Raw genomic sequence first — 25,464 nt, 5'->3', positions numbered from 1 at the left:
TTAACCAGACATAAAAAGCACTATATTATATTTCAGCGTTGCGTGTATATATATTTCAAATGGGCTTTGTTACAAGTCTGGCTAGATGCCAGAACTGTGCGTGTGAGTCCCAATACAGGAAGTGTCTTGATGGCATTCTGCAATCTTATGTACTTTCACCCTGTTTTTCTGGTATATTTATCTGGGCATGAACTGATTATTCTGATAATAAGGAGCACTGACACATTTAACTCTATCAATGCCGTGTTAGAGTCACCTGCCATTGCTTTAGCCAGTCATATTCCTACTATTTCTCAACCCTGCTGATCTTCTGGTAATGCACCAGTCTTTCTTTGTGTACTAAAATCTGAGGTCCACAAATCTGAAGACACTCTGGTCTACAAAATCTTGGCATTTCTTAACATGTGAACGATTATCATATTATCTTCCGTTGCTGCACAATTGTGGGAGAGTGTGGATTATTATGTACTGTCCAATCACACCATTGCTCTTCCTTATGATGCTGAAAGGACAATAATAACTGTAAAGATCTTCATGTCAGAGATCATCTGTGGAGTGAAACGGGCAGTCAATGTTGATGAAAGGTCCCAACCCGAAACGTCGATTGTACATTTCCCTCCACAAATGCTGCACCTCCACAGATGCTGCCTGACACCGAGTTCATCCTAGTTGCTCTTTATTCGCTACAGATTTCAGCATCTGCAGATTCGTGTGACTTCATTTCAAAGATTCTCTCCCCTCCTTTCAGCCTTAAAATTTCCTTCCCCATCCCTCAGAACCCAGCCTCCCTACCACACCCATAACATCTAACTCTACAATAAGAGAGACAGGGTTTATCGTAAAGAATCCCTTTCTGAAATGCTGAAGAGTTAGGTTGAGTAACTTTTCATCCAATTTATGGTTGCACCTTGAATGAAAAGGCATAAAGTTATTCTTAGTTTGAGATTGCATAATTTGATTACATTTGATTTCTCACTATAAAAGCTCCTATGCTCCATTAAGACTGCATGTGTGTTGTGTAGCTCCAGTTATTAGTGACAAATTTAATAGTGACAAACTGTTGAGAGTTTAAAAAGAATAGTTATTAATTTTGTTTGAAATACGATACGGTGTCGGTCAGTGCAGTTTGTTACGCTGAGTATGGAATTTTAGTTATGCTATACTTGGACCACATGTGAGGTTATGTGAGGTTAATAGATGGATAAAGTAGGCCTGAAGATTGTGGTCTGAAAAGATATTTATAAGGTAGATACCTGTTAAAAGGTTATACGTATAACTAAAATGACATGAGATTCTTTAGTCAGGAAAAGTGTTTGGTAAATGGGAGATAGATCACCTTCACTCAGTCCACCTGGGCCGATGTAATCTCCTGGTTGCCAAGCAATATAACACCCATTCCCATACTGACATTTCTGTCCTAGGCCTCCTCCATTGTCGGAGTGAGGCCAAATGCAAATTGGAGGAACAGCACTTCGTATTTCTCTAACTTCAAGTAATTCTTACATCCACTCTCTCTCTGTCCCTTCCCCACTCTAGTTGTCATACTAGTTTCACTGTTGTCCTGTTGAGTTTCACTGTCTATTTAACTCGTTATCACCTAGCCCACAGCCAACAATGGACCATTGTGGGTTTCACCTTTCCTTGATCATCTTTACTTTTTGCATATCTTTCATTCATTTGTTCTATATCTCTATATCACCGTCTATATCTCTCGTTGACCTTTTTCCTGGATCTTTGTCTGAAGAAGGGTTTCGACCCGAGATGTCACATATTCCTTTTCTCCAGCGATGCTGCCTGACTCACTGAGTTACTCCAGCTATTTGTGTCTATCTTCAGTTAGAATAAGAAACACATTACTGATAATAAAGAATACGATATACTAATTTAAGAGCAACCTAATACATGAGGTATGAAGGAATTAAAGGATATCTTGATAGGGTTTCAGGAGACCCTTGTTTAACAAAGACTAGTTGGAATTATAGATATTTTTCCTGTAAGTTATTTTTTAATGTGCCCTTTGTGAAGTATTATTATTTCCCCTATTTTATTTAAGTATTTACAGGACCCATCATTCCCAAGGCAGGATGGCAAGTGTGTTGAAATGATGACAGACTTCCAGCAATTTTGTTTTGGGGTCAGCTAGGAGCCATGCAAGAACGGTTCATGGAGATTTATAATCCCAGCATATCCTATGTGGCCTCAACCTTCTTCCAGCCTGCACTGGACCCCTGATTGAAGATTACCGTTGAGAACCTTTGAAATGCGTCCTAATGGTGTGTTAGAAAATAAGGCTTGAATTTGGATTTTGTTGTTTTTCTAGCTATGGTTGGCTAATGCCTGACAGTGTAGACAACAGGATATTGAAAGCTTTCCACCTTCTCTGGTTGCACTTTTGGCTTTGGAGTGAAACAGGGTCATTTTCTCTCTTTGTTCAACAGTGAGGTATACAGGGACCAGTCTGTGCCATCTGCCACACAGCTTAGTGAACAGTTCCTTTGCGGTTCAAAATGAGCAAGGATAATAAACAAATAGCACATGCCATGTTGTTCAATTGCTGTGATTTCCTAATGCAAAACCACAATTGCAACCAGACCTCGTTGTTTCAATTTTTGAAAGTGCACATTTTAATTAGGTAAATCTGTGCTTCTTCATAGAATAGGCACAATTACTGTTAACTTTCTGAGTGCGAGACCCCCAACCTCTCAAAATGTAGTGGCTGTAAATGTTATTAAATGCAATTAACTGTTTAAAGGTCAGGTACAGGATTTAATGTTCTATCTTCATATTTTAAGTTGGATTAAGATTATAAGAAAATAGCAGGAGTAAGTCATTCACTCTCTCAATTCAACATCATCATCGCTAATTTGTCTTGGGCCTCGTCTTTTTTGTGCCTTGTTTCCGTGCTCTTTTTATTTCATTTTTGTGTAATCCTAATGTTTTGACTTCCACACCTTCTAAGGCAAAGAATTCTGCAAGAATTTGTTACACACACAGGGCAGCATGTTTTATCAATACATTCAACCCCTTGTTCACTTAACATTCCCATCACAACCAACCCAGTCTGCTAATATCCTAGTATCCAACACTGATTCACTGAACAATTATAGTTTCCTTAACTGAGGCAAACGGTAGCATTCCCTGCACCCTGCCCATCTCAAAACTCTTGTTCAGATGCATGCCTCTGGTGTCACAATACAACATACAGAGGTCCACATGAATTGTCAAGAATGTTCAATTATGTACTGGGAACGGACCAATAAATTCTTACTTGCTGCAACATTACAGGCACATGAAAACAACATATCAAATAAATATACAATAAACTATAATACAATACATTATCAGTTGTACTAGATATCCAGACCATAATAGTGCAAACTGAAGTACGTTGTACAGCCTGTACAAAGTCCAAAGTACTTTGGTGCTGAGGTTTGGCTGTGGTTAGAATTGTGCTGTGGTTCAAGAGCCTGATGACTAATGGGAACTAGCTGTTATTGAACCTGGAGGTAACGGTTCTCAAGTTCCTGTCCTCTTTTCTCATAATACCAGTGAGATGGGAGCATGATCAGGGTGGTGATATTATCTGTCTTCTTGACCCAGTATTTCTTGTAGATCCCTTTGATGGTGGGGAAGTCAATACCTGTTATGGACTGGATAATGCCCACCACTTTCTGTAACCTCCTTCATTCTTTGGGCATACGAGTTACCGAACCAGGCAGTGACACAGTCAGTTATTATGTGCTTTACCTCACTTGTAGAAGGTCCATAGTGTATTTGTTGACTAGCTGGATCTCCTGAACTTCTGAGGAAGTAGAGCCATTGTGATGTTGTCTTTACTCACATAATAGGGTTGTACAAAATAATTCAAAATATCTGTCTGTTTCAAGGCAAATCCCCCCATTGTTTCTCGTTTTGAGAGAAAAAGATGACGTGTGGTGGCCAGCATTAGAAGGCTGACGTTTCCAGAATTGTTTCCCAAATTTACAGTTGGAAATTAATACAACTGGTGAATTTTGATCCCTGTTTAGTGATAATATGTTTTTTTTTCTTTCTTCACAGATAAAGAAAGCTTACAGACAGAAGGCTTTGAAATGCCACCCTGACAAGAACCCAGACAATCCCAAAGCAGGTTAGCTAATGGAGAAATTTAGGCAGTTTCTAATTTATTACTAATTTGGTTATATAGCTTAAAATCTGTTGAATAATGTAGTTTACCAGAGATCAACCTTGTTAATTTCCAGAGCAGAACAGACTATAACTTGCTCTAGATTTGCGACTGGATTGATGAGTATTTAATAAGATAGCTCTTTTTCGGTGTGGCGGCGCCTTGTGGCTGCGGCTCACCTGCAGTCCGTCTGTCTTTTTTTCTCTTTTTTTTTGTCTTGTCATAGCCCTGTCCCACGGTACGAGTTCATTCCAGAAGCTCTCCCGAGTTTAAAAAAAATCAAACTCGTGGTAAGCACGGAGAATGAACGTAGCGGGTACGTCGGAGCTCGGGGACGTCTCTTAGTGGCTCCTAACGCTAACGGCAGGTACTCGGGAAGACTCACTAATGGCAGGTAAGCACGTGAAGACTCATGAAGATTTTTCAACATGTTGAAAAATGTCCACGAGAGCCCCGAGTACCGACGAGTGGCCATTACTGTAAATCTCCGAGTTCGAATCAGGGCAAACTCGGGAGAGCTCTTGGAATGAACTCGTACCGTGGGACAGGGGTTTCAGAGTATGTTTTCAATTTATTTTTAGCTGTGTATATGTGGGTGGGGGGGGGGGGGGTTGGGGGAAACGTTTTAACTTTTTAATCTCTTACTTGAACGGAGACGCGACCTTTTCCTTGTCGTGTCTCCGTTTTGCTGGGGCCAACATGGAGCTGGCGGTCCCCAATCGGAATCGACCTGAGGGCTCCAGTCGCAGATGCCTGCGGACTCACCTACTACTCACTTACCATCACGGAGCTGGCTGACTCGGCGGCGACCGGCTGCGGAGCTTCAGAGGCCTCGGCCGCAGGCCCTGTGGACGGTAAAATCGGTCCCTGGTGGAAGACCGATTTCCGAGTGCTCCCGCAACGGCAACTTCGCCCGCCCCGAATCGCGCGGTTTGAATCGGCCCGTTGCAGGGCCTTACATCGCCCGGAGCGGCTTAATCGGTCGCGGGACGTACCTACGCCCGCGGGGGGGCTTTAACATCAAGAGCCTCGATCGCCTCGATGTGGGAGGAGAACAAAGAACAGGGAAGAGATAAGACTTTTGCTTTCCATCACAGTGAGGAGGTGTTTGGAGATTCATTGTGATGGATGTTTGTGTGAAACTGTGCTAATTGTGTGTTATGTTTATTTTACTGTTATGACTGCAGGGAACAAAATTTTGTTCAAACCTCTGTTTGTTTGAATGACAATAAAGGCAATTTGTATTTGTACTCAATTAGTAACTTCAGAGGATCCTTAAGAAATTAGCTGATAGAGAATGGGATGGTGTTAAGAGTGGATTGTTTATATGTTGACCATATTTTAGAAATGAAAGAGAGAAATTATATATTTGTAAACCAATAACGGAACTGAAATGTTTGGGTGACGTACATGCAGAAGACGGTTCTGAAAAATGACGGAATTATTAGTTTGAATTGAGTTACTATTTTTGATGTTGGACATTTAATAGATGAGTGAGTAAAGTTAAATTTATCAGCAACGATTGTCACAACTTCTTCATCTAACTTAGCGAAACACATCCGATTCATTCCATACCTTGCACCTGCGTTGTTAAAGGAAAAAAAGTGTTATTGTGAAATGTTGAGATAAGCAGGGGTGATAAAACCAGCAAGTGTAGATTTGTAAAAGGCATTTAATAAGCTGTGGCATAAAAGATCACTGCGCAACATAAAATCTCCTAGAATGGGAATATATAGTATATTAAAATGATAGGGAACTGGTTAATAGATGGAAAGATATAAATGGTCCACCTTCAAATTGAAAACTGTAATTGTACTGCAAGGATCAGTGCTGAGACCTGAGGCATTTGCAGTCTGTTAATGATTTAGGTAAAGGGACCAAGTCTAAAGTATCCAAGTTTGTAGCTGATAAGCAATAGGTCGGACAGTATGCTGCTCCAAGGACATTCTGCTCCAAGTTTATAATGGGCAGTGGATACTCTGAGGACAAAAATAAAATCAATACCTGATGTAAAATGAAGGCGTACGTAAGGATTTCTACTTTTGTTGAATAAAAAATCAAAAAGCAGAATCTTATGTTATGTTGAGAGAGTAATGAATGCTTATGCTCAAAGATATCTAGGTTTTCTTCACGAGGACTTCATATTTCACAAAAACTTACCGCATCGGCAAATAAAATAATTAGGAGACCAAATTGAATAATGGGAATTATTGCCAGGACATGAAGTGCAGAAGTAAGTCTTCCCACAATGATGCGAAGCTTAGAAGAGACTACAAGAAGTACTGTATTCAATTAAATTATTCAATTTAAGAAAGAACTGCAGATGATGGATAAATCGAAGGTAGACGAAAATGCTGGAGGAACTCAGCAGTGAGGCAGCATCTATGGAGAGAAGGAATAGGCACCCCAAAACGTCGCCTATCCCTTCTCTCCATAGATGCTGCCTCACCCGCTGAGTTCCTCCAGCATTTTTGTCTATCCTGTATTCAATTTTGGTCTCTTTATGTAAGAAAGATTCACAAGCCTTGGAGACGGAACTTGTATCGTGGAAAAACGTGAGTAGAATAGGCCAATGTTGTCAGGAGTTTAAAAGAATGAGTAATGATCATGTTGAAACATTCAACATTCTGACGGGACGATGGAATGAATGCTATGAACAGGTTCCCTAGAGGGGTCAGAGCAAGGGGCAGTCACAATATAAGGGTTAATCACATGACTAAAGAATGAACGTCATTAATTCTCTACCCTGAGAGATTTGAGCGATGAGTCTAAATTCAAGTTTATTTATTTATTTTTTGGACAGCAAAATAATCAAAGTTGGGGATGGAGCTGAAGGATGAAATAGTAACCAAAAGTCAGATGAGATTAATTGTAATCTCATTAAATGATGAAGCAAATTTGATGATTGTATGGCCTAATTCTGCTCTTCTTTTTCTAGTGACATTTTTCAATTAGTTGAATGTTATTTTGGGTTTCTTTAATTTTTATTTTTTTTAAGTTTCTGTTTTTAATTAATAATTTTAGTTATTTTTCCATAGTTTTTGTTTGGCATAAGTATTAAAAACATTCATTTTTTTTTTTCAAAAGGCGCTTGACTTAGCTGTCTGTCAAAGATTTGAGATTGAAACTTGTTTTGGCCTGTCCGTTCTCTCTATGAATGGATGTAAATCCTTGCCAATGAAGATCATCTTCATCCAGTAAGTTGTCATCAGCAAATCTATGAAAAGCAATTTGTATCTGACATGCAGATAAGTAGCAACCATGGGGGACCTGTTGCAAAGAGAGAATTCTGGTCCAGAGAAAGCTACTTTATATTTACACATTTGAAAATGTATACTTTCAGCATATTATTTTTGTTGGAACTGACTCATCCAACATGTCAAATTAAAATAATTTATGCAATTGATAATTCTATCCTTGCATAACTTTAATATCTCAACTTTTACCACAACATGGCAAATGTGGTTACAATAATTGTTAAACTGTCCAGTTATTTTGGCACTGACTTTGCACAATGGCAAGTTAAAGAACTAGTATATATTTATGGAGGCACAAGGAACTGCAGATGCTGGAATCTGGAATATCTGGTAACATTGGCATCAGCTGAAGCAACAAAAATGTTGATTCTTGAAGATCAACTGTAAATAGCACCCTTTGTGTCATATGTTGTTAGAAGATGGCATCGTCAAAATATTGCACTTTTTACCGTGCTCTTTAAGCTTACATTATACCATAAAGTCTCCAGGGACTTAAACCCACTAACCTCATTTCAAGAGAATTTTGACTGAGGTAGAGAGAATCAGGTAAAGGCTGAAGAAGGCTCCTGACCTGCAATGTCACCTATCCATTCCCTCCACAGATGCTGCCTGACCCACTGAGTTACTCTGGCACTTTGTGTTTTGCTCAAGATTCCAGCATCTGCAGATCTTTGTGCCTCTAAGTAAAAGGCCCGTGGTTCAACCTTGTCCCAGCTGTAGGTTATTAAAATGTTCTTAAATTAACCAAAAACATAACCCACTTAAATAATTAAATATCTTAGACCTCAAATGATTTTAAAGAAAGAAACTTGGCCTATTCTTCCTTACAGACGCACGGATTCCATTCAAATGATTGGGCTCATGGATGCTGTGCCATGTCTAACCAGCCCTAGGATCTGAGAGCAGACTGCTCCACTACTGACAATATAAGGATATAGCTGACTACATTTGACCTGTGTATCAGTATGTTTGCATTTGCACGGGAATCCTGAAACTTAATTGCACTTTGCTGTTCCGTGCACAACTATTAGCATTTACCAGCAAATTCTGGGCTGTCACTGTGGATTATTGGACATCCTGCTTTTAAAATATATTGGCAAAGTTTCAGGCGAGTGCAGCAATGTTGATTGTGGAATTCAAGGGTTGGGAGTAAAGATGTACAACATTAATTTTTTGTTTTCTTTGGAGAAAAGATGATTGAAAGGTTGACTTGATCCAGGTATTTAAAAGGCTGAGAACAGAGATGTTGTAGACACAGGGAAGTTGTTTGGTTTGGATTGTGAAGACAAAACTAGAGGATAAAGTTCAATATTAACAAGCCTCAAGCAAAATTGGAATTCCTTTTCCCCCACAGATTAGTGGTTATGTGGAACAGACCATGTTGCCTCGATTAACTGCATGAACAAGAATTAGATATCTACTTTGGAAAGCAATGGAAGTTTTTAGGGCAACTGTGTGCGATTCGAAAAAATTCCATAGTGTTCGTGAGTTTTTCAACTTTGTGCAGGGGAGGTCTTCTATCTGTGTTATTAAGATGCTGTGGGTTAAAGGTTAAACATCAGTTTGGGATATTCAGGACTGTGGAGATTTGTTTTCTTCCAAGGATGAAGTGCATCACAGGACCAATTGTATTATTCAGTCGAGGATGCATTTGGGAGAATACCATTTTCAATTCATTTATTTATTCATTTCTCAGCTGCAGACATTGGTGGCAAAGCCAGCCTTTGTTGCCCGTGAGAATGTGGTGGTGAACCACTGCAGACCAGCTGTAGTGGTTGCGATATGGTTGAGCAACTTGCTCAGCTGTCTTAGAAGGTGGTTAAGCGTAAACTAAATTATTGTAGGTTTGGATATAGATCAGCAAGAGCAAGGATAGCAGGCTCCCTTCCATGAAAGGCATTCATGAACTAGATATGTGTTTTACAGCAATCTGGTAGTTATTTTCTACACCTGATTATTAACCAAAATCAAATTCCCCTGCTATTGTGATGGAATTTGAATACCCGTCTTCTGTTTTTTTGATGCAGACCTCTGGGGTACTGGACTGGTAGCTTTATTGCTCTGCCACTAGCTGACAGAATTGCAAATGGGCTCAAAGTATAACAACTATTATTTCTTGTGAAGATGTTGATTCCACTCCCCATGACCTCTCTTGACTCCTTCAACATCTGTGTATTGTCAGCTTACTAGTTTCACAATCCTAAATGAATCCTATTTTCTTCCATTCAACATTGGGGAAAGTCAATTTCTTCAGCTTCTATCTTGAGCTCTATTATCTCACTGACAATTTCTGTCTGGGTGAACCAGACTGTATGAGCATCCACAGGGTCTGCTGTTACTCTAGGCTAAGCTGAACCCTAGTGAATGGTATGGCCCTGGGGATTGCTGAAGACCAGAGGTATCTAGGAGTACAAGTACATAATTCCTTAGAAGTGGCATCATAGGCAGATAGGGTGGTGAAGGACGCTTCTGGCAAGCTGGCCTTCATCAGTCAGGATTCTGAATTTAGAGTTACAGTTGTACAAGACATTAGTGAGGCCGCACTTGGAGTATTGTGTTCAGTTCTGGTCACCCTTTGGTAGCAAAGAAGTCATTAAGCTGGAAAGAGTGTAGAGAAGATTTACGTGATGTTGCCAGTCTGAGCTAATGGAAGAGGTTCTGCAGACAGGGACTTCATTCCTTGGAGCACAGGAGGCTGATATGATAGAGATGTATAAAATCAAGAAGGGAATAGATAGGGTGATGCATGGAGTCTTTATCCCCAGGATAGGAGAATCAAGAACGCGAGGGCATAGGTTTAAGGTGTGAAGGAAAAGATTTAATAGGAACCTGAGGGGCAACTTTTTCACAGAGGGTGGTGGATATGTGGAAGGAGCTGCCAGAGGAAGTAGTTGAACAAGGTACAGTAACAACATTTAAAATACATTTAGACAGGTGCATGGATAGGAAAGATTGAGAGGTATACATGCCAAATGCAGGCAAATGGAACTAGCTTAGATAGGGCATCTTGGTTGGTATAGATGAGTTGGGCGAAGGGGCCCCAATCCATGCTATATGACTCTAACTGGCTTTTAGGTTACTTTGGGATTCACTGGAAGCCAACGGCCTGAGTAGTGTGGGATATAGAGGGATAGCAGGTTCCTTTACTTGAACCAAATAGTTTTCTGACAAGCCAAGTCCTGCAGGTTTGATTATTTTTTTGTTCATACTAGACCACAAATTGCTAGATTTACTGAGTACAGTTTCATAATTTGCTGACAGTGGATTTGTGCTCAATAAGATGGATTGTGTTTGAGATTAAGGCACAGTTCCCATTTGCTTTAATGTCTGTAGTGTCCAATTTGTATCCTATCATTGTGATGTAGCATCTGCATTCTGTACGGTGAACGTCATACAGCCCTTCAAGCCTGTTTTGCAATTTGATTCCGTTAGAAGTGCTTTGTCCCTCAATTCCAACGAATACAAAAGAAGGAAGATAATGCTTCAATTGAAATTTGCATTGATGTGACTATATCAGGAGTATCATGTGCAGTAAGGAAGGATTTCCATGCATTGGATGCAGTTCAGAGAAGATTTAAGAAATATTGAGATGAGCTCTCAAAATCCATTGGCAAAGAAGACTATGGGCTGAGTGATGGAAATTGGATTAGCATAGAAATGGCCTTGATTGCTGGCATGGACATAATGGACCAAAGAGTCTGTTTCTTTGCTGCACGACTCATCGTCCCATGATGAAACGTTGCACATGCTAGTCTTGTATTACTGGAATTCAGAAGAGATGAGGTGGCTTGATTGGAATGTAAAATCTTAATGATTATTTACAGAACGATTATGGAGAGGATGATTCCTTGTGGGAGAATCTAGAACCAGGGCAAGTTATTTAAAACTATAGGATACTCATTTAAATCAGCTGAAACATCATTTTTCTTGAGGCTCATGAGTCTTTGAAATTCTCTTCCTCAAAGGGCGGTGAAACAGAATATTTCAAAAGATTTTTCAGAAGCAGTGGGGTGACAGATAATCATGGTCCGACAGAACTGGGGAGTTGAAGTTACTCTCTGATCAACAATAATCTGATGGCGCCCATAATGGCTGCCTCGCCAACAGTCTGTTCCTTCGTTATTATTTTATAGTGTGTGTTAAATGTATGTTTTAGTGTTCTTTAGCTTGTTTTATGTGGGTGTTGGGGGAAATGTTTTTTTTAATCTCTTGCCTCGACGGTGATGCGCATCTTTAATATTTATATTTATTTATTTATTTTCCTGTATCGTGTCACCATCTGCACTGCGGCTTAACATCATGGAGCTGGCGGTCCCTGTCGGGGATCGACCTCGGAAGCTCTAACTGCAGGAGCCTGCGGACTTTAACATCGTGGAGCTTGTGGTCCCTGATTAGGGACCGACTTAGGGAGCTCCAAGCCACAGGAGCTTGGACCGCCCCGACGCGGGGGCTTTGATCTCACCGGCTGTAGATGGTTCGACTGCCCCGACCGTGGGGGAATAAAGAGACTTTGAACCTTTGAAATGGTGGAACCAGCTCGAAAAACTGAGTGCTCCTGATTTATATGTTCATTTTTACTCCTCGTTTGAATTTTTTCCCTTAACATTCTATGAAATGTTTTTCATGGAGTGATAGAGTCATATAGCACGGAAATTGCCCTTCGGCCCAACTTACCCATGTCGACCATATGCCCATCTACACTCGCCCAACCTGCCCACATTTGGGCCATAAACCGTTCCTATCCATGTACCTGTTATAGTACCTGCTGCAACTACTTCCGCTGGCACTCGTTCCATATATCCATCTGTGTGGAAAAAGTTGCTCCTCGGGTTCCCATTAAATCTTTCCCCTCTCACCTCGAATCTTATAAATTAAAATTGTACCTTGATTCAGCCTTCTGTACATCTACAAAAGCTTCCTTTCCTACTATTCATTGTTTTTCTTTTAATTTGCAGTGGAATTGTTCCATCAGTTATCACAGGCTCTGGAAGTTCTCACAAATGCAGCAGCAAAGGTAAGATTCTGAAAGAAAAACATTAAGCCTTGGATTTGTATAGTGGTTTTCAGTCTCAACATTCCATGCTACTTTATTGCCAATGAAGTAATACATGAAATATGGTAGTAACATCCTACTTAGCAAGCTCCCTCAATAATGACAACATTATCTATTTACATTTCCGTGGTGTTGATTATGGGATATCCATTGGTTAAAGAACTCAGAATAAGTCTGCAGGTCTTTTTTAAAAAAAATGATGCCATGTGATCTTTCTTGGTAACCTGGTAAGGGAGATTCGACCTAACAGCTCATCCCGTAAATGGCCGCTTGCAATTACAATATTCCGTCAATATATCACAGGGGTTTCAGAGAGGATTTTTGTACTTTTGTTCTATAAACTGAGCAGTAGCTAATACATACTTGCATGCTGATACCACCATGATTTATTTGTGGCTTAGCAAGTTTCAAATATAGCATTTACATAGTTTCTACATTCACAACACCCTTTTTTTGAAAGAGGCAACCCATCGATCAATTACTACTATTTCTCCCATCCATGGCTGAACATCGCCAGCAATTGTGTGGTGAAAATGACAGTTATTAGTATTGAGGATTTTGCTTAGTTTAGATGTCGTTATGTATTCCAGAAACAACATGAATTGGATGTAACATAAAATTCATTATATCATGTTCCAACAAGCAGTTCCAGTCCTGGTGCAGCATTGCATGGATGCAAATTAATATTTGCTCTATATTTATACATGAGGTATTGTCAACCTGGTCAGTAATAATTGGTATAAAACTCCCTCTACAGTATTCCATGAATCCCATGTGAGCCTGAGATTTGTTCGGTTCAGAGAATAACTCTCTACCATGACTTATTCCACCTTCAAACTGTTTTCTACTGTGCCAGAGTGTCTCATTTTCCTTTGGTACATTAACATCTGGTGGTCTTTGAGAGAGATTTCCAATTTGGGTTTTATTTTCACTCTGGTGTTGAGGCAGATGATTTCAGCATCAGCATGAAATTCATGTTGATATTTAGATTTACTTTGTTTTTCACGAGCTTCTCTGTCATTATACTGCAGCTTTCGAAATTGCAGGAACCACAATTCATCAATAAAATGGACTATAATTTACACCAGACATTGGTTACAAGGATGTTTACAAATGATTGCCAGTTCATTCTTAGTGTAAAGGCTTGAAAATTGTTTTCAGCAGCTGATTAGTTGCAGGTTGGCATCAGAATAAAGCTTGCTGAAACTTTCCACATAGGATTACTTTCATTCTATTTTCAGTTCTATTTCCTCCTAAAACACTGTCCAATTGTAATATATTGTGAGATTACCTGCTCCTGTTGAAGGAAAGGGATTCTTGTCATGAGATTCAAACAATAGAATGGAAACAGCCTTACAAAATACTAGTTCTCATGTAGTATAGAATAGTTTAGATGTTTGTTTCCTGGCTTCATAGTGAGTAAAAGCGCTATCTCTTACAATGCTGAACTGGGCAGGCCAGAAGATTTTGGGTTCAATCCTTGGCCAGTGACATATTAGTTGGTTTCAACCATGGCAGAAGATGGGAATGGAAAGATTGCAATTGGCATTTTGGAGAGGAAGGACCATTATACAAAGCAATCTCAGTACTACTTACTGTTTCTGATTCTTCTGAAAGCAGCATGTGAAGATCATGGGTGGTTGAACTGCTTTACACAATGGGAAAAATCTATTAGCGAGCATCTATTAATGCTCACCGCGAGGTTTGAGCTGAAGGGTTGAATCTGGAGCTTGTAGGGTGGTTCTTCAAGTCCCAGGCTGTTCCGATGGGAAACGTAATTTTTAAGTTGCCCAATGGAAGAGTGTTTGATTAGTTTCACTAACTTTCGGTTGCATTTAAGATAGTCCACTCAGAATGACTATCTCACATTTTCAGTTGAAACTGATTCCTGAAGTTGGAAAAAGTGTCCTTTATTTTCTGATGTTCACTCGGATGCCAGGTACAGTGCATTCAGAGAGTATTCAGACCCATTCAACATTTTGTTACTTTACAGCTTTATTCTAAAATGGATTAAATACATTTATTTAATCATCAATCTATACACAATACCCCATAATAAAAAACAGGTGTTTAGAAATTTTTGCAAAGTAATTAAAAATAAATAACTAAAATATCACATTTACATAAGTATTCAGACCCTTCACTCAGTATTTTGTTGAGGCATCTTTGGCAGCGATTACAGCCTCAAGTCTTCTTGGGTATGACACTACAAACCTGGTACACTTGTATTTGGGTAATTTCTCCCATTCTTCTCTGCAGATCCTCTGAAGCTCTGTCAGGTTGGATGGGGACTGTCGATGCACAGCTATTTTTAGGTCCCTCCGTAGCTATTTGATCGGGTTCAAGTCCGGGCTCTGGCTGGGTCACTCAAGGACATTCACAAACTTGTCACAAAGCCACTCCTGCGTTGTCTTGGCTGTGTGCTTAGGACCCTTGTCCTGTTGGAAGGTGAACCTCTGCCCCAGTCTGAGGTCCTGAACACGCTGGAGCAGGTTTTCATCAAGGATTTCTCTACTTTACTCCGTTCATCTTTCCCTCAATCCTGACTAGTCTCCCAGTTCCTGCCACTGAAAAGCATCTCCACAGCATGATGCTGCCACCACCATGCTTCACTGTAGGTATGGTATTGACCAGTTGATGACCTGGTTTCCTCCAGACGTGACACTTGGCATTCAGGCCAAAGAGTACAATCGTGGTTTCATAAGACCAGAGAATCTTGTTTAGTTGCCTTATGACAAACTCCAAGTGGGCTATCATGTGCCTTTTACTGAGGAGTGGCCTCTGTCTGGCCACTCTACCATAAAGGCCTGATTGGTGGAGTGTTGCAGATATAGTTGTCCTTCTGGAAGTTTCTCCCACAGAGTAACTCTGGACCTCTGTAAGAGTGATCATCGGGTTCTTGGCCACCTCCCTGATCAAGGCCCTACTCCCCCGATTGCTCAGTTTGGCCGGGCGGTCAGCTCTATGAAGTGTCCTGGTGGTTCCAAAGTTGTTCCATTTAATAATGACGGAGGCCACTGTGCTCTTTGGGGCCTGCAATGCTGCAGAAATTGTGTTATACCCTTCCCCAGATCTGTGTCTCGACACAATCCTGTCTCGGAGGTCTACGGACAATTCCTTTGTCTATATGGCTTGGTGTTTGCTGACATGCACTGTCAACTGTGGGACTTTATATAGACAGGTGTATGCCTTTCCTAATCATGTCAATCAATTTAATTTACCAATCTCAAGGATAATCAATGGAAACAGGATGCACCAAAGCTCAATTTTGAGTGCCATAGCAAAGGGTCTGAATACCTATGCAAATGTGATATTTCAGTTATTTCTTTTTAATTACTTTGCAAATATTTCTAAACACCTATTTTCGCTTTTTCATTATGAGGTATTGCGTGTAGATGGATGATAAAAAAAATAATTAAATCCATTTTAGAACAAGGCTGTAATGTAAACAAAATGTGGAAAAAGTGAAGGGGTTTCTGAATACTTTCTGAATGCACTGTAAATGCAACCTTACTGGAATATGTTCCAGGTATGCTCTGATCCTATCATGGTTGCTCTTTCATCTGCTTAGCAATGTGCTGTCAATGAAACAAAGTTCAACAGCACACAGGATCAGAACATTTACATTTAGCCACCTGTCAACCAAGCATTGTGGTTGCAGCGTTTAATCCATAAACATTCATGCCTTCCACCACCACCACCACCACATTGTGCACCATTCACAAGATGTTCTGCAGCTAATCTCAGGAATTGTGATGAATCTCCTTCTAAATGTTGGGTAGTGAAAGAATAGCAGATGCTGGGGGAAATCACCAGCTGTGAGTTATCTTCCAAATTACACACCATCTGACTGGGAAATATATATATCACAATTCCTAAATGCATTATAATTTTTTGAATTTCCTACTCAAACGAACTAGGGGAATAAGTGCTGCAGCAGTTTGCCAAATTGATTTCATGGGACACAAGGTGGGGGATTAAATGTTGATTTTGCCAGCAATGCCCTCATCCCATAAATCAAAAAAAAAAGAAGAGATATCAGCCCCCAAACTTTCGACTGGCAAACTATTTTGGTTTATGTTATGGATCTATTTTCCTCTTAATTCCTTGAATGATTTATTTTCCCCTAAATGCCTCCACTCGAACAGAGCTCCTTATAAAATGCACAGGCATTGCTGTTGATTCTTAACTTGCATCTCAAAAAATCAGTAAGAGGATATTCTACTATATTTTGTTATTTATTTATAGTGAGAGAACACCTCTGGTACCTAGATGCAAAATTATGAGTGCTATTTTCTCTGCCTATCTCACCGGTGTGGCTTTCAGCCTATTTTGGTCTTTTGGAAGGCAAGCGAATGGGAGCCTATGTTCGGGACCACTGCTGGCAGTTCTTGGGGACCATAAAGAAAATTTCATTCAGGAGTTTTTGAGAGGTATACAGAAATTGCTCTTTGTATTGTTAGATGCTGGCAACAAAGAATGTACATTGTGCATGCCAATTGCAGGTTATTTCAGTTAAATCACTTCAGCTTGTATTTCACATGTAGAACAGTGATAAGTATGCTAACTTCATTTTTCTTTCACCTCAAGGCAGCCTATGACCAAATTAGAAAAGCCAAAAAGCGAGCAGCAGAAAGAGATCGAAAACTCGACAGCAAAAGAAAGAAAGTAAAGCATGGTATGTGCGAGAAAGTAAAGCAGGTACACTGACAAGCATTATAAGCAATTGAAGCAAATATAGGTACCCCTCACCACAAATAAGGTACCAAAGGATTGAGCTTGCAAAATGTTGGGGCATCCCTGGGTGGGTTGCATGATGCTGGATCCACGGATAACTGTAGAAAGGATTTGGCGTTATTGAAAGAATTTCAATGTGCCTTGAAGTTTTTCTGTGGCACAATGAAAGCCTAATCTTGAAGCCTTTGATAGGACAATGCAAAGACAGAACTACTTTAACTATCTGCCTTGGAGTATAACATTTGATTGTATTAGTTACATTAAGTTAAGGAAGTCTTGCTGCGGAACCTGCATTAAGGTACCTCACCATTGTAATTGTATTGCCTCTTCACTTTAGGGACAAATGGGGATTGACAATAAATGCTGATATTTCCAGCACAGTATATCTATCAATCAACAGACAACTAAATAACTGCTTTTCTCCCTTAGGCTTAGCGTAGTTTGGAGATATAGCACGGAAGCAGACCTTTCGGCCCACCGGGTCCGCACTGACTAGCGATCACCCCCTACCCTAGCACTATCCTACGAAACTAGGGAAAATTCACAGTTTTTACCGAAGCCAATGAAGCCATACCTGCACGTCTTTGGAGTGTGGAAGGAAACCGAAGCACCCAGAGAAAACACATGCAGTCACAAAGAGAAAGTACAAACTGCGTACAGACAGCACCTGAAGTCAGGATCGAACCCAGGTCTCTGGCGCTGTAAGGCAGCAACTCTACTGTTGCGCCACTGTGCTGCCTTTAGATGACATGCCCTATTGCCTTCTTTCATGTTCTGGATGTTGATATTGGCTAAGATTCAGTACAATTTCCTTTTATCTTTTTCCTACGGTGGCCATTTCGCCATGGTGGCGCAGCGTTAAAGTTGCTGCCTTACAGCGCTTGCGGCTCCATAGATCGGATTCGATCCCGACTACGGGTGCTGTCTGTATGGTGTTTGTACGTTCTCCCCGTGACCGCGTGGGTTTTCTCTGAGATCTTCGGTTTCCCCCCACACTCAAGTCGTACAGGTATGTAGGTGAATTGGCTTGGTGCCTGTGTAAATTGTCCGTAGTGTGTGTAGGATAGTGTTAATGTGCGGAGATCGCTGGTCGGTGCGGACTCGGTGGGCCGAAGGGCCTGTTTCCGCGCTGTATCTATAAGCTAAACTAAACTATAAAACTTGTTTTATATGTATGTTGAGACATTTGGATTCTTGTGTGGACGGGTTGATCGTTTCAGGTACTTTGCAATTTCTTTTAGACTGTGACACCGGGGAACCACTGGAACTGATTTGCAGCCAGAGCTGCTCGCAATGTCTGAAACCTGACAGGAATGATAGATGAAACATTTGCTTGGCTGTTATCAGTACAAATGCAAAGAAAAATCATTTTGACATCTTGACCCCAGCTTGTTGATACCACATACCACAATCTTCATCTCATTCAATCCCATCCAGAAATATTGGTTGCAACTCTTATCAAAGGCGATGCAGTTCACGATTTCAGACAGGAAAATATGGGCTTTTGGAGTGCGGTGTGTTCTTCTGATTAAAGTGCAGTTACCTTGGCTCACTTTTACCTGGACACAATATATTTTAAAAAAAAGACATTTTCCTAAAGACTATGAACATCCTTTGCCTCTGAGCATAACATTTCCGTGACCTTGCGCAAATAAATGTGATCCCTTTTGAAACCCAGCATCAGAGACGATGTGCCATAGTTGATCTTTCTCCCCCTGTGTTAGAACTTATAGGTTTTTGTCGTACAGAAACTTAGTTACATGCAGTATTATGATTCAATTACAGACTTGGAGGCTCGTGAGCGGGAAGCCCGGCTCATTGAGGAAGAAGATATTAAGATTGCAAAGAATTTCGATGAAGTGGTAAGTGCTAAAGCAAATCAAACTCTTATAGATACAGTCATACAGCATGGAAATGGACCCTTTGGCCCAACTTGCACCCTTTGGCCCAACTTGCCCAAACCAACCAACATGTCCCATCTACACCTAGTCTCACCTGCCTGCATTTGGCCCATATCCTTCCGAACATGTCCTGTCCATGTACCTGTCCCCTTATAGGAGTGAGCCCCTGGTTGAAAATGAGCTGTGTTTGCAAGAAGTAATTGATTTGTACTGCGTATAATCGTGTAGTTAATCAGTGTAAACATTTTATACTGATTAACTACATGATCGAGGGATAAGTTAACTTATTGTAGCAGCTCAGTTCTATTGTTCACTTATTCTGTAAAACATAAGAAAGATTGAGTAAAATGAGTTGTGATAGTGAGGCACTTCAATGATCCTAATAAAGATTGGTCAGAGAGGATTTTTTTTTGAAAAATCAAAGGCGAAATACTCGACCAGATGAGAGTTAATTGACGTGTTGCAAAGCGAATTAGTCCAAGTTGATTGGAATCAAAGATTGGCAGACCTCCCAAGGGGTAGTAGGTTAGAGGTTAAAATGAAATGTTCATATAAGGGTCAGATTCATAATTCAATAGATTTACATTCTCGGTTTTCTGCAATGAACCTGATGCAACAAGCTTCTAACTCGGCTATGTAGAACAAGAAACTGCTGATGCTGGAATCTAGTGTAGAACAGAAAGTGCTGGCTCAGGCAGCATCTCTGGAGGACAATGATAAGCAATGTTTTGGGTCAGGAAGCTTCTTCAGACTGATATTTGTAGGCGGGAGAAAGCTGGGAAAGAGGTGAAGGTTGAGATGGGACAAAGACTGGCAAGTGATAGGTGAATACAGGTGGGTGAGGATGTGGTGATTTTTATTGGCAGATGGGTAGACAGACTAGAAATGAAAAGAAGACTAAAGAGTGACAAAAGAGAACTGAAGGAGACAAAAGAAAGACAAGGAGATAAAAGAGTGTCAGTTAAGCAGGAGGGAAATATGCCAGAGGGAGGGATAGAGGTGGGTGGGGGGGAAAGGAAGGTGAGATAGTGTGAGAAGCGGGTGGGGGGGGGGGGGGGGGGGTGGCCACAGGAACGCGGGGGGAGGGAAAGGAGAGAAAATTAAAATTGGGAGGTGTGTGGTGTTATCTAAAATTGGAGGATTAAATGGTAATACCGTTAGATTGTAAGGTACCCAAGAAGAACAAAAGGTGATTGTCCACCAGGCAGGCCAAGGCAGACTGAGGGCAAGTGTGCTGTGAAAGTCGCCTAGTCTGTGTTTGATATTGCCGATGTAAAGGAGACCACTTTGCTTACAGATGCTTGATTTCGCATCATTGCAAAAATATGGAATAGTGGTAATTATCATATGGCTGCTGGGAAGAGCATGTTCTCCATAAATCAGCTGCAACATCTCCTATATTACAATAAGTAAAAGTTTCTAAATCACTTCATTGGATGTATTGTGCTTTGTGCCATCCTGAGATGGTGAAAAGCCTGATAATGTTGCAAGTCATGTGGGGAATCAACCTGAAACACTGACAAAGGAATCAGCAAATAAGGGAGTGCACAAGAAGAGATAAGCTGGCAACTCATCCAACTCAAAGCAGTGGAGGCCAATTCACTGGATGTTTTCAAGAGCAAGTTAGATTTAGCTCTTAGGGCTAAAGGAATCATATGGAGAAAAATCAGGAACGGGGTACTGATTTTAGATGATCAGCCATGATCATATTGAAGGGTGTTGCTGGCTCGAAGGGCCAAATGGCCTACTCCACCTATTTTTCTATGTTCCATGTTTCTAAGTCCATGAATATATCATCAATAAAAGGATAATCAGGGATTAAAAAGAACTTCATCTGCTGGAGGTGAAAGATATTGCTGAGATACTAAATGAGCTGAGATACTAAATGAGCCGAAGAAAAATATACTGCCAGTATCAGAGTAAAAGAGGAAATGAGCAAAGGATTGGATATGATTAAAAACAGATGAAGAGTTACTTCAAAGTTTGACATTGCTCAGAATAGAAAAGGCACTAAGTCCACAAGAATGCTTCCTAAGTTAATGAGAGACTGGACAGAATCTCCAGTTCTTTTTGCGAGTGGGTGTCCAATAAATGTTGCAATTATGTTCAAAAAGGGGAAATGATGACGCTGGTTACATTTTAACATCAGTGATCTAAGACAAGATTACTTGGCATATGGTAAAATACAAACCAAATTCACTTCAAATGTTAAGCTTTTATTTCACAAACTGCTCCACAGACCCATTCCACTCGATCTATAAAGAACTGAAGGTTAACTTTTGTTTCTTTGACTCCAATCTTTAGCCTTCTCATTGATGAACCTGTGTTAAACCATCTAGATCTTTACATTGTACCCATCCATGTATGGCCTCCACTCCATCGCCCAACCAATCTGCTGGCATATGTCATTGTAACACTTTGTATGTGTGTACTGATGTAATTTCCCTGTCTCCAAGTCTAAACAGTGATTAAGGAAAATTCATGTATTTAAATAATTATCTTCATTGCATTTAAAATTATTGGTATAAATATATGTACAAAATAAAATTCCCACATCACCCTCTTGTGCTTTGGTCACATTGTCACTGAGGTTAATGTCACAATATTTGTTTGCACTATTCACGTTCGTCCTGTGTGCTAGGTTTTATTTGGCTGAAGCAAGCCCCTTGATGAAGTGAATTGATGAAATAAATGTCATTCCAATACTCAAGCAGGTAATGGAACAGTGGTCACATTTTTGGGATAGTCAAAATTCTAAACTACTGACACAAAGCCATGTTCAAACCGAAAAGGATAGCTGGGAGTTTAAATTCAAGTCATTTACATCAATCTAGAGCAAAAAATAAAGAAACTACTTGAGGAACTCAGTTGGTTGAGCAATGTCTGTGAGGGTGGGGGTAAGGAATCGTTGACATTTCAGGTTGAGACCTTCCATCAGGACTGATAATGGAGAGAAAAGGTACCTGGTGTAAAGTGAAGTGGGGAGTGGTGAGGCAGGGAAGTAGGTAACTCATGTCATAGTTTTTGTGTTGTATATTATTTAATAAGTAATATGGGAGTGCTACATTGCTGCAAGTGCAGTGGCTCAGCTGATAAGTTTAACCAAATAATTCAGATGGATTTTAAAGTTCACATGGCACTAGTTAAAGAAGACGACATTCTCCTTTGTCCTGGTCAATATCGTCCCTTCACCAGCACCTCTCAAAATCAAATTAACCGCATTTTTATTTAATTGATGCTTGTAAGCATGCTTCCAAATTGTTATAGCACTGCTATTGCATAAATTAAACTAGGTTTAGGTTTATTATTCTCATTTGTACCAAGATACAATGAAAACCTTTGTTTTGCATGCCATCAAATCACATCGGATAACACTATACATTAAATACAATCAAGCGTGTGGACTCTTATACATCGGCGAGACCTACCTGATCTCCCGGTTGCCAAACACTTTAATTACCCTTCCCATTCCCACACTGACCTTTCTGCCCTAGGCCTCCTTCATTGTCCGAGTGAGGCCAAATGCAAATTGGAGGAACAGCATCTCATATTTTGCTCATGCAGCTTACAACCCAGTGGTAGGATTATTGATTTCTCTAACTTCCAATAACCCTTGTTTCCCCCCTCTTTTTCCATCCCTCCCCCACCCAAGTCGTACCAGCTTCAAAGTCAACTTGTTGAGTCATATTGTCTGTAACTCGTTCTCACCTAACAAACACCTAACAATGGTACACAAAATGGCTGGGGAAACTCAGCGGGTGCAGCAGCATCTATGGAGCGAAGGAAATAGGCGACGTTTCGGGCCGAAGTCTGAAGAAGGGTTTTGGCCCGAAATATCGCCTATTTCCTTCGCTCCATAGATGCTGCTGCACCCGCTGAGTTTCCCCAGCAATTTTGTGTACCTTCGATATTCCAGCATCTGCAGTTCCCTTTTGAACACAAACACCTAACAATGACCTGTTTAATTTATCATTGTTGCTTGTTTACATATCTTTCATTCATTTGTCCTATGTTTCTCTACATCACCTTCTAAATCTCTAATTTCTCTTTCCCCTGACTTTCAGTCTGAAGAAGGGTCTCGACCCGAAACATCACCTATTCGTTTTCTCCAGAGATGCTGCCTGTCCCGCTGAGTTACTCCAGCTTTTTGTGTCTATCTTCGGTTTAAACCAGCATCTGCAGTTCCTTCCTACATAGAAAAATCATGCTCTTGGCTTAATGTTCGGCATAGACATTGTTGGTCGAAGGGCCTGTTCGGGTGCTGCACTGTGTACTGTTCACTGTTCTGAGGTTTAATGCCTTATCCTTCACTCCTGCTCCTCCCTTCCAAAATCCCCTTGAATCATGTTCTGATTAAGTGACCCAAAAAAAGGTACAATTTTGGAAGATGTAGAAGTAGCTGGTGTTTCTGTTACTGAGTTCCCCAGCAGCTCCCACCAGAAAGAGGGGAGTATCAATGATGAGTAGACTCCATTATATTATGTTTGAAATGTCTGCTGATATTATTCTACAAGCAATAGTGCTTCAATCAGGAGCCAGTAGACATACCAAGAACTGTACCCAGAAAATATTTGTGCTCTCAGGAGAGAAAGCGAGGTAGAAATTTGGAAGCACCAACAACTAAATTGTGTGGATTAATATAAACAGGAATTGCATTTTTAGATTTGTTTTTGTTGGCTTGTCATGCTGGCCAGAATTTTGGCACCGTCTTGTTCTTTGTCAATCACAATATTGATTAATTCCTCAGATACATTACAAGCCAACATAAGGTTCTTGTCTTCCTGCAGATTGCAAAACTCAGGGAGGAGGGCTCCAGAAATTTACAGGAACAGCAGAGGCTCATCAAAGAACAGATAATGCTGGAAAGAGAGCAGAGGTTGAGAGGTAAATGGTACCTGTTCAGCAGGAGGCTTGATTCACTATAAATTCTTAGAATGGGCAGATAGATGGCACATGACATTTAACATGATATTTAATTTGGGAGTTAATGCACAGTAAATGATAACCTTTACTTTTGAATTCTTAAACATTTTAAAAAGTTCAGTAGCACATTGATAGGAGCTTTATTTTCTTTATTGCAGCATCAATTGTTTCTGTGGAGAAACTGGTTTTGTAAATAAGGACTGGTTAGGCCAAATGTTATAACAGTTTTTGGCATTTCATTAGCAGGTCTGGTGGAGACTAGATTAGAAAACATTGGCAGATCAACAGTAAACTATAAAGATGTGAAAGGGGGCAAGAAAGGATGTGAACGTGTGCTCAACGCCATATTATATTTGTGGAATGTTCTACGGAGCACAGTAATGGTGAAGAGTGGATTGGAAGTGGGAGGACCTCGGGGAAGAGCAGAGTGGAGATTTGCCAAGAGATTTGGGGAGAGGTAAGCTTGGAGCATTCAGGGAACGAGTCAATGGGAGGAAGGTAAATGGAGTTTCTGTAGAAAAAAGAGAAGCAAGATAAGGATGAATGTGAGGGTAAATTAGTAGGTGTTCACTTTTAATTAATTGGTATAGTATAATAACAACACAAATAGAAAAAAAAAGTCCTTGGGTATTACGATTGCTTGCAGCGTCTGTTTGAATGATGATATGATGAAAAAATCAGGGAGCGCTTACACAACTACTTGTTTTGTAAATGTCCATTTTGAGTTATATAGCTTCCTTTTATTCCAGGTTCTGATGTCCAAACAGATTCCAAAAACAAATCGACCCCAAAACTGAAAGTAAGTCTAGTTTTCATGTTTTTTGTTAATGTCCAATGGTATGTTTCAGGGTTATTCACGCTTAGGTTTAGGAAATTAAGAATGCAATTAGTTAGAAAGTACTATATTTACTTATTTAAGGGGAATGGTTACCCTTTAATTTCTGGTTTTGAATATTTTTCTAATCTTCCCTGATTTCCTTTTACATTTCAGCACTCTTCTTTTATCTGTGCTGAAGGGTGCAGACTTGCCAACAGAAGGTGCTTTAGGCTTCAGTGGATCTACAATAGATCACATTTAAGATGGGCTGCTCCACTGGACTGTGCCTGCTGATTAACTGCAACCCTATCAGTCAGGATCTGGTTATCCCACAGCAGTCAGCGGATAACTATGAGAAATGTCACTGAATATATATTTTTTCTTTCTCCTCTAACACACTTTGAACAATTATAGTGTCCCACTTGGTCCAAAGCAACTGTCACATCAACTACCCTTCACATCAGTTAATGCAACTGAATTATTGTCCTTCGTGTATGCAACAAACTAGTCATACAGCAGGAAACAGGCCGTTCGGCCCAACTTGGCCACAACGGCCTACATGTCCCAGATACATTAGTCCCATCTGCCTGCGTTTGACCCATAATCCCTCC

At 40.3% G+C, this 25,464-nt stretch overlaps 1 protein-coding gene across 2 annotated transcripts in view; it reads left to right on the top strand.

Moving 5' to 3' along the window:
- dnajc17 (DnaJ heat shock protein family (Hsp40) member C17) overlaps positions 1-25,464 on the top strand; it is a 107,458-nt gene that overhangs the window by 24,377 nt on the left and 57,617 nt on the right. For both annotated transcript variants that reach the window (XM_033026690.1, XM_033026689.1), the window contains 6 exons: positions 4,060-4,129; positions 12,378-12,436; positions 17,066-17,153; positions 18,998-19,074; positions 23,901-23,997; positions 24,786-24,835. In XM_033026690.1, the coding sequence (XP_032882581.1) occupies positions 4,060-4,129; positions 12,378-12,436; positions 17,066-17,153; positions 18,998-19,074; positions 23,901-23,997; positions 24,786-24,835 (441 nt within the window). The remainder of the gene's footprint in view (positions 1-4,059; positions 4,130-12,377; positions 12,437-17,065; positions 17,154-18,997; positions 19,075-23,900; positions 23,998-24,785; positions 24,836-25,464) is intronic.

The sequence above is a fragment of the Amblyraja radiata genome, chromosome 9 (assembly GCF_010909765.2).
Source record: "Amblyraja radiata isolate CabotCenter1 chromosome 9, sAmbRad1.1.pri, whole genome shotgun sequence".
Lineage (NCBI taxonomy): Eukaryota > Metazoa > Chordata > Chondrichthyes > Rajiformes > Rajidae > Amblyraja > Amblyraja radiata.
The sequence above is the reverse complement of the archived record's forward strand: the minus strand, read 5'-3'. Positions and strand labels throughout refer to the sequence as shown.